The sequence below is a fragment of the Zootoca vivipara genome, chromosome 1 (genome assembly GCF_963506605.1).
Source record: "Zootoca vivipara chromosome 1, rZooViv1.1, whole genome shotgun sequence".
NCBI lineage: Eukaryota > Metazoa > Chordata > Lepidosauria > Squamata > Lacertidae > Zootoca > Zootoca vivipara.
The window spans coordinates 118,050,818-118,060,638 of NC_083276.1; the positions used below are offsets into that span (position 1 = coordinate 118,050,818).

The 9,821-nt window shown below is 46.7% G+C and overlaps 1 protein-coding gene across 2 annotated transcripts in view; it reads right to left on the minus strand.

Moving 5' to 3' along the window:
• The window catches only part of SSB (small RNA binding exonuclease protection factor La), a 20,700-nt gene extending 12,197 nt beyond the window's left edge, over window positions 1–8,503 (minus strand). The window contains exons 1-3 of one of the 2 annotated variants that reach the window (XM_035135683.2): window positions 8,360–8,503; window positions 2,158–2,232; window positions 1,322–1,425 (exon numbers count right to left, since the gene is read on the minus strand). In XM_035135683.2, the coding sequence (XP_034991574.1) occupies window positions 1,322–1,425; window positions 2,158–2,223 (170 nt within the window). In that variant the 5' untranslated portion in view covers window positions 2,224–2,232; window positions 8,360–8,503. Of the gene's footprint in view, window positions 1–1,321; window positions 1,426–2,157; window positions 2,233–2,929; window positions 3,218–8,359 lie in introns of those variants that run through there. The other variant, XM_035135693.2, reaches the window with a different exon arrangement.
• Between the last annotated feature and the right edge of the window lie 1,318 nt (window positions 8,504–9,821).

Consider the following 9,821-nt stretch of genomic DNA (forward strand, 5'->3'; position numbering starts at 1 on the left):
GCAACTACGAATGAAAGTCAAGAAACCCTTGGCTGTTAAACAAAGGATTAAGATTGGCACTGCTGTAAATGGATTAATGAAGATTATGAAAGCAGGAAGAAATAAGAACCTCATATCCTGAAACCAGTGCCTGGGAAGTCACCTCAAATTGTTCAATTCGGTTTTTGATTGATTGGCTCCGTTTTTAATTGAATTGTAGTTGGGTACTGTGATAATGTGGTTTTTACTAGATTTGTACTAAATTCATAAAAAATTGCTTGCATTGCATTCAGATAACATGATGAAGGCTGCTCCAATTCTCAAAACTGAAACCACTACAGTATCTTCTACTGAACATCCCAAAGTAAGGTCACGCAAGAACAGGGTAGATAAAAATCAATCATTTAATATAAAAAAATTGGATTTTTAAAAATTTAAATCGGATACTTTTTATTTAACTCAGATTTTTTAAAAAATAAAATGCTTTTGGAGGAAGAATCTTTCTAAAGATAAGTTTTCTATTTAAGTTACATTATAGTCCAAAGGCTATTCATCAGGAAATAAGGATTTGTTTTAAGTTTTAAGTTTTTCATGTATGCTAAAACATGAAATCATTTAACCACATCAGTTAACAAACATGGATACATATGCTATAATGTTATTGTTTTAGTTAAATAGTTTAAATTGTTATCAAGGAAATGATTATTTTTCTCCTTCCAATAAAGTACAGCAGAAAAGTTGTCTGAATATAAACAATAATTTCACAATTATCTGTCTATGTATGTATTTCTAATAGTATAACCAAATCAGTAATTTTTGATATAACTGTAAAAACTACTCTGAAAATTTGTTATTCCAAAAATGAAACCTTCATCTGGTTGTAAATAAAAATTATACCAGCAAGAATGAGTCTTTGTTAAAAAATGATTTAAATCAAGTCTTACTGACTAGTGATTTAAATTGTGATTTAAATCGCTATGATTTAAATCAAATCCATGATGTGTGAGAAGCTCATAGAAGTAGTTTTATCCCTCGACCTGTAGATCTCTCCTCACCTACAACCCTTTAAAGCAGGCTTCCTCAACCTTGGCCCTCCAAATAAGTAAGTTTTCAGCTTACAGCTCCCATGATCCCTAGCTAGCAGGACCAGTGGTCAGGGGTGATGGGAATTGTAGTCTCAAAACATCTGGAGGGCCTAGGTTGAGGAAGCCTGGCTTAAAGCCTTGCTGGACAACATGGGATGCAGAAGATGAGGGAGGCAGGACTCATAGGACTCAACAAAAACCCCGTCCCCGCTTTCCCTTCCTTTAAGTTAACTTTGAAGAAGCACCCATAGATTTACCTGTTGAATTTGATTAACGTTTCCAAAGTCACCCAGCCATCGTCCAGCTTTATCTTCTCCTGGAGAAACTTGTCCCGTGGCAAGTTGTGATCGCCAAAATAGTACTATCACGCAAGTATGAAGAGCAACACAAATATTAGAAGCCAAAGACAATCTACTGCTTCATTTAGCACTAAGAAGCCAGCTTCCATGCACAGGAGCTTCCAATAGCCTTCCTTAAGGAATTTACGGCACACATTTCTGAAAGTCCGGGTTTCTGTTCGACATTTTAAAATGCCTTAAACATCGTTCCCTCAATGGTTTTATATTACAAACTGCTTGCCAGAAGCTTGATGGATGGAAAGTATCAGCACAGATGAAGCTACATTATTGAGTTCAACACACTCACACTCACACACACACACACACACACACACGGGCAATTGTGACACACAATTTGTGGATGCTTAAAATTGTTCTGATAAGATCTCCTGGGCTGCATCTCAATCTCCTGGACTGCATTTTGTCCCTTGCTTCATCAGAACGGAGGATTTCTGCAGCTGCAGAACCCTTTATAGCTTCTTGCCTGACTTTTCAAGGCCGTTTTTAATCTTCGTTATTACAAAAGTCTGTTCAACTTGAGAAGTATTGTACTTTTATCAGCGATCGGCCAGCAAAGCTGTGCAGATGGGGAGTCCTATTCCAAAACATCAGGCTGATACAGGCTGATATTAGCAATAAAACAGTTCTAAGCTGTGGGGAAATCCTCATTTTAAGTACTCAACCAAGACAGCTACACAAAGCTTATAACAGGCCTTTTGTATTAATGCTATGCTAGTCTCAACAAATATTCGTACCTCAATCTGCTGGCAGACCTTCCTTTCCAAGTCAGACATGTTTTCGCTGTCTCCGTTTTCGGCCATTTTTGCCACCTGTAATCAGAGCAACATTTTACATCATTTAGCACTGGGGCTCAGTTAATTGGTTTAGACCTACTTTATCAGCAATTGCCTCTAGTGAATTATAGAACATTCTTCTATTAATCTGTGTTAGAAACACAGATATATAAACTAGGCGGCAAATGAGTTTAGTCACCAAAACGAAATGCCTAGTTCCTCCTTTTTTTTTTTTGGCCAGACGGCTCAAAAGTAATGTTTTTCCAACATGACTTTTGGGCTCCTGAAATGGATTCTGATTGCGCAGACAAAACATAGCAGGTTGAATTCTACAGGATGTGTCGCTAGTGTGTGAAAACCGGCAAGATCCAAGGATCCTGGCGCCCGGGCATCTTCGCTTGATTGCAAGCGGCCAATGAGCAGGTGCAAAATGCACCTGGCAAATGTCGAACACGGTTGTAAATGTATATTGATTTCCAAGCAAGTCTGAAAAACATACGCCCCACATTTCAGATTTGAACCACCTCCTGGCCCTGGTTCAGGACATCCAGCATCTCCCCATTGTGCCTAATGAAAATAAGAAATTGCGCTATCCATTACTCTTTGGTAGGGCCGGCCCAATATATTTTGCCATTTGAGGCGAACTGCAGAATGGAGTCCCTCTCCCAGCCAGGGAAGTAGGGGTGGGTGAAGATCTACATCAGGATCAAGGGGGGGGGCAATAAATATCTACCTTGGAATCTGCTGCCTCTGCAGGTCCTGCCACCTGAGGTGGTCGCTTCCACTTGTCGCATGGGTGGGCCGGCCCTGCCCTTTGGGCAGCAGAGAACCATGAGCCAGTGTTAGAAACTCAGGTGTAAGAGCTAGGCACCAAACAGCTCCTTAAACCAAGATTACAGTCAGCGAAACAGAATGTCTACCGTGTTTCTCCTAAAATAAGACGGGCCTCAAAAATAAGCCATGGCAGGCTTTTCAAGGGTAGAATAAATATAAGACATACCCCGAAAATAAGCCGGGGGGGGGAGCAGGTCTGGATGGCGCCAAGGAAGAGGAAAAGGAAAATGAAGTTTCCTGTCGGCGCCCAGAAACGGATGTTGCTGCCCCGCCAAATCGCCCAGCAGCGTGTCCCACGTGGAGTCACGACTGACCAGGAGCCAGCAAGAGCTGCAGCAGGACCCTGCGAGAGCCGCAGGTCCCGGCTGTACAGCGCGCCGAGCCCCGACAAGCAGGACCCCACGAGGGCCGACCCGGGAGAGCCGTCAACAGCGCGCCGTGCCGATCCCCGACCCAGCGGGACCCGGCGAGAGCTGTAGCGCGAGCCGCACGAAGCCCCGATTGAGCGGGAGCAGGGAAGAGGTGCAGCGCTCGCCAAGCCCCGACTCAGCAGGAGCCTGCAACAGTGCGCTACGCCGACCCCCGACACAGCGGGACCTGGTGAGAGGCGCAGCACACGCCGCACCGAGCCCTGACTGAGCGGGAGCCGGCAACAGCGCGCCGCGCCGAGCCCCTACTGAGCGGGAGCCGGCAAAAGGTGCAGCGCTCGCCGAGCTCCAACCCAGCGGGAGCCTGAACAGCGCGCCTCCCCGAGATGAGAGCCGGTGAGACCCGGGACCCGGTGAGAGCCAGCAACAGCCCGCCCCGACTGAGCAAAAGCCGGCAAGCGGTGCAGCGCTCACGGATCCGAGCCCCAACCTTGCCCACTTTACAAAATGCATGGTTAATAAAAAAATACTTAATAAAAAAATAAGACATCCCCTGAAAATAAGCTGTGGTGTGTTTTTTTGGAGGAAAAATAAATATAAGACGTGTCTTATTTTAGGAGAAACACGGTAGTTGCCATTTTGGGGCAAGACAACTCTAAATTATTATTTTCGAAGGATGGATTGGTTGTGACTGACTATCAGTTGTCTGCTGACAACCTTGAGCTGGGTTAAGAAATTTGAGAACTTAAAAGAAGAAAAGTCACTTTATCAAGGGACAGTTCCACATATATTCTGACTTCTTTTTCTTAATGGTGACACAGATCATTCATAACATGAGAATGTCCTTCACAACTATGAGGAGGGCAGAGGGCCCAAACTTCGGCCCTCCAGATGTTTTGGACTACAATCCCCATCTTCCCCGACCACTGGTCCTTTTAGCTAGGGATCATGGGAGTTGTAGGCCAAAACATCTGGAGGTCTGCACTTTGGGGATGCCTGGTCTTATACATGGGTAGTGCATAGGGTGGACGTTTGATTGGTTGCTGCCGCAGCTGTCACCAGGTATTGTGCGTGTTATTGGTTGCTGCGTCAATGGGTGGTGTTGATTGGCTGACGCTGCGGCAATTGGGTGGGCTATTGTCAGCTTCTGCCGGCAAGGGGAAAGGTGAGAGTCAGATTTTGCTATGCGTGCGGGTGGGCGATTTTTTGCAATCCCCCCCTTAAAAAGCTGAACAACCCAGGGTAACACCCCCCCCAAAAAAGCTCAACAACTCTGGGCAATCCTCTGCAAAAAAAAGCTCAACAACTCTGTGGCATCTCCCCCCATTTTATTAAATTTGAGCCCTCCAAAATATGGGGCGTCTTATATATGGGGGTGTCTTATACATGGAAAAGTATGGTAAGTGAAGACAAGCTGCAACAATTGTTCACTGCTGCCTTTAAGGTTGCACATTGAAAGCATTTTGGTTCCTGAAATTGTGCAGATAAGATATGACTGATAGAGTTCTACAGGATTGTGGGTATTAGTGTGTGAAAACAGTCAAGATCCAACGATCCCCAGGTGTGCATCTCCAGGTGCATCTCCATGTCAGGTGGACGCAAGTGGCCGATAGCCCGGTGCAAAATGCGCCTGGCCAATTTCGTACACTCTGAACAATATAACACCAATAACAATGGCACTAAACAATATTTATAGGCTAATACAAATGATCAGAAATTACAGCCAAAGTCTCTAACCCTTCTTCACCAGTCGCAGTAAAATAATTCAGAAGTTCAATATATACATAATCCGTCACCAAATATCGCCGGAACAGAGTTTCCGGGAAAGCAATCTGTTTCGTTCAGTGCTTCATCAGCCAATCTTGATCAATTCTTCATCAGCCAGACTTGTAAGAATTAATATGAGGAGGATGCAGTTCAATTTCTTAACAAGCCAATCTTACACGTAAGCAAATACAAACGCTGTAGAAAATATGCTCTGGATCAGTGCTCATATGGTACTGTAGTCACTGATCAGTAAGATTGGCTTGTTAAAAAAAACTCTGCTCCAAGGTTACAACCACCCAAACGGGGTGCCTAGTTGCCATTTGGGGGCAAGACTGTTCTAAAGTCTCATTTTTCAAATGATGGGTTGACTGCGACATCTGGCTGGTTCAGATGACAACCTTGAAGTAGGTTAAGAATTTCTGAGACCTTAAAGAAGAAAAAGTCACTTGATCCAGAGACAGTGCACATATATATTGGCCTATTCCGACCTCCTGTTCTTAATGGTGACATGGACCGTTCATAAGACGCTTGTGTACAGACATCTGTACGCATTTACAAGCCCTTTCCAGGTGTTCTGTGGGGCGGCAGAGACATTCAGTGCCCAGGGACATGGTCCCAAATCTAGACATTCAGTGAAGGCTAGGTTATGGGGAGGTACCATGGCTTTCACTGAAAACATAGAATTAAAATTCATCATATTCCCTCCTCCCAAAAGTTCCACAGCCCAAAAGTTCCACAGTGACCATTTCCCCTCAGTTAGGAGGGATGTTACGCTGGCTGGATCTATCCATTGTAGCAGAATGAGAGGGTAGGCAAAATGGACGGTGGGTTTTTTTAAAAAATCCCCTTTCCTGTGTGAAAATCACATTGTGGTTGTTTTTTTTTTAATGCACACCAAGGAGGAGTTAGAACCTCTACCCCACCCTTTGACTCATTTGCACTGCTGTTTATAGTTTTCACATGCTGAAAAATACCATTACAGTGGTACCTCGACATCCAAATGACTCGACTTCCAAAGGTTTCAACTTCCGAAGTCGACAAACCCAGAAGTCTTTTCGCCGTGCACGCGGTCCGCGCATGTGCAGAAGCTGCTCACACAGTTCACACATGCGCAGAAGCGCAAAACGGGCACTTCGACAACCGAAGACTTTGACTTACGAAGAGCGCCGCGGAACGGATCGTCTTCGTAAGTCGAGCTACCACTGTACTGCCGTGCAATCTTAAATGCTGCTGCCCACTATTGCTGTTCTCTTCTTGGGTAAGGCCAGCTTTTCGACTTGTTGAACTCCTGTTACATAGCAAAGCTGTTGATATCCCAGAAGAGGCAACATCACCGGTAGCTAAAGAGTAGGGCTGAGCAATATCTGATTTTCAACATCACGATATATCACCAGCTAAATATCACGACATGTATCTACGGCAGCGGAGGGCCTTGCCGCACCTCCCCATAGCAGCCGAGGGTGTACCACGCTGCCCCACATCAGCTGAGGGCCTAGAGACGAGGCTCCCTGCAGCGGTGGAGGGCCTTAAAATGTAAGGAAGTAGTAGAGTTAATAAAAATATTGAATAAACTTCCATATATTATATGTGATATATTTCCAACCAAATTAAGAGTAGTTTTAGTGATTTACTAGTCTAGTTCCACCTGCTTCCTCGCTCAGAGGTCTAAGTGGAATCTGTGCATGCCTAAGCCCCTCTGAGTTCAACTAAACTTACTTCTACTTTCCTGGGAGTAAGCCTCATTGAATTCAGTAGGGGTTGCTTGTGACACATTTGCTTACACTGCTGACAGAAAATAACCTCCCCATCATTCTCACATGGTACCCAACCTCCCATTTCAGCATTAGGCAGCCAGCGAAATCTTCTCCCCTCCACCCCCCCAAGTCCTCCTCCCACCAATCTCTCCATTTTTATCAAAGGGAGGAAGGGCAAGTAAGCAAAAAGATAGAGTCTCCTTTAAATAACAACAACAACAACAACAACAACCCTTCCTTTCTGATATGGAGGAAAGCTATTTAGGGAGAATCAACAACATAAACACCAGCAGAAAATAAAAATAACAACCCTTCCCCCTCTTTTTTTCAGGGGTGAGGGAAACTTGGATCTCCAGCTGTTGTTGGACTACAACTCCCATCATCCCTGGGTCCTGCTAGCTAGGGCATGATGGGAGTTGTAGTCCAACAACAGCTGGAGATCCAAGTTTGAGAAACGCTAAGAGATTAAAGAGCGCCACTGGTTCTAGATACCGGCCACCAATCCCAATCCCAAACTGATATCAGCCTGACCTCACTTTTACAAAAGAGATCCTACCAAAAAGAGAGAGAGAGAGAGAGCTCATCTCTTGTGTATTACCCATGAGAGAAAGGGAAGCAAAACGAAAACCCTTAGAATCGGGAAGTCGAGCCTTTGCCACTCCTCCATGAGCATTTGCAGCAAAGGACTCCCAACTGCCAATCAAACCATCCTCCACGTGGTCCAAATCTGCACGCACACAGCGCATCGTGCTGCTCTTCCTCGCCGGCCACCTCCAATAGGAAAGAGCGCCCTGGACATTTAAAATGCAAGTTTCTCCCCTGAACACGTCCGATGCGTGTTCCGATAAGTTCCCCATTCCGCCTTCACGTGCAGTTCGCGTGCATTAAAAGCAAAGCCAAGAAAAAACACACGAAGAAAGCCTTAAAGCGGGAAAAGAGACGGATTCCTCTCCCCTCCCCCCAAGCGGTGCATCCATGCTCCCCAAAGAGACCCCACGACCACCGCATTCCGCAGGCACCGGGGGTTTGACCTACACGTGTAGGTCACGTCCGGAGAGTGTTACAGCGAGCAAGCCCCCCGGGGAAAGAAATCTCAACTGTCCCGGGCTTTGAACCTCCAGCACTTGCTTCTGCCGCGCGTACACGGGCCCTGTTTGTAGCTCAGCTCCTTCCCCGGGCCGGGGGGAAAGAGCAGGCCTCGTCGTGGGAACCCGTCGCCGGCGGAGGCGCGCAAGCAAGCCGATCCTCCTCGCTCCCCACCCACCTGCCCACTTAGCGCTACGAAGCCCGAAATCCCACCCGGGGAGCCCACGGGAGCGGCCGCGACGCACGTGGGAACGTCCCCCCAAGCCTGGAACGAGCTCCGGGCAGCCGCGCGCAAGGTAGGCGCTCCCAAAAAAGCCCGGAGCCAGGATTACGCGCCCGCGGAAACGAACCAACCTTCGCTCAAGGCAAACCCCGGCCTCTCCCTCTCTAGATCGCGTAGGCCGCCGGCGCCGCTTCTCCGTGCGCCTTTACGCGCTCCCGTCCTCCTCTCGCCGGCCAGCCCAGCAGCCTGTGCGGCGCTGGCCGCACCCCTTTCCCCGGCCCGGCCCACGAGGGCTGGGTTTCCGCGGCTCCCGCCTCCTGAATCCGGATCCTCGGAAGTTTCCCAGCGAGCTGTCAGGATGGTTTGCAAAGATCTCTCTCTCCACTGGCAAAGGAGCAGGAAGCGGGCGCGCACCGTGCAGCTCCAAATATGATCGTCTCTTGCGTGTGATTCTATGGCTAAACATCAGGAAGAACTTTCTGACAGTAAAAAAAATATTCAGGGTAAAGCCAGCCATGTTTGTTTTTTGTAGCATAGCACAGCTAAACTATCAATTTCGTAAAAGCGGGAAGTGACATCAGCCTCGCAGCCCGCATTGGAAGCTAGGTAATCAATAAAAAAAGTAAATAAAGCACCTCTCTGAGCATGTATGAAGTACACTTCTATGATTATTGATTGATCACAAGCTGCAGCACCCACCTGTTTGGCAATCGGGTACATATTTGGGCATATCTAATTTGACCTGTGATGATTAAGCGTAATCATTGCCCTGCTTTTCAGCTGCAGGCTATTATTCCCTTGCTCAGGTCAGTCAAACGGGATAGAACTCTTTTACCAGTAGTGTGAATTTTCATAGGAAAAATCAAAATGTTCCCATTAATATCAGATTGGTTATTGGAGATTTGGTGTACTGGATTTGTGGTTAAATTAACATACTTACCTACAGTCAGATATATAATAATAATAATAATAATTTATTATTTATACCCCTCCTATCTGGCTGGGTTTCCCCAGCCACTCTGGGCGGCTTCCAACTGAATATTAAAAACAGTACAGCATCAAACATTAAAAACTTACCTAAACAGGGCTGCCTTCAGTTGTCTTCTAAAAGTAAAATAGTTACTTATTGCCTTGGCATCTGCTGGGAAGGCGTTCCACAGGGCGGGTGCCACTACCGAGAAGGCCCTCTGTCTAGTTCCCTGTAACCTCACTTCTCGCAATGAGGGAACCGCCAGAAGGCCCTCGGTGCTGGATCTGTGTCCGGGCTGAATGGTGGGGGTGGAGACGCTCCTTCAGATATACAGGACCGAGGTCGTTTAGGGCTTTAAAGGTCAGTACCAACACTTTGAATTGTGCTCGGAAACGTACTGGGAGCCAATGTAGATCTCTCAGGACCGGTGTTATGTGGTCCCGGCGGCCACTCCCAGTCACTAGTCTAGCTGCCGCATTCTGGATTAATTGCAGTTTCCGGGTCACCTTCAATTGCAGTAGTCCAAGCAGGAGATAACCAGAGCATGCACCACTCTGGCGAGACAGTCTGCGGGCAGGTAGGGTCTCAGCCTGCATACCAGACGGAGCTGGTAGACGCCACCC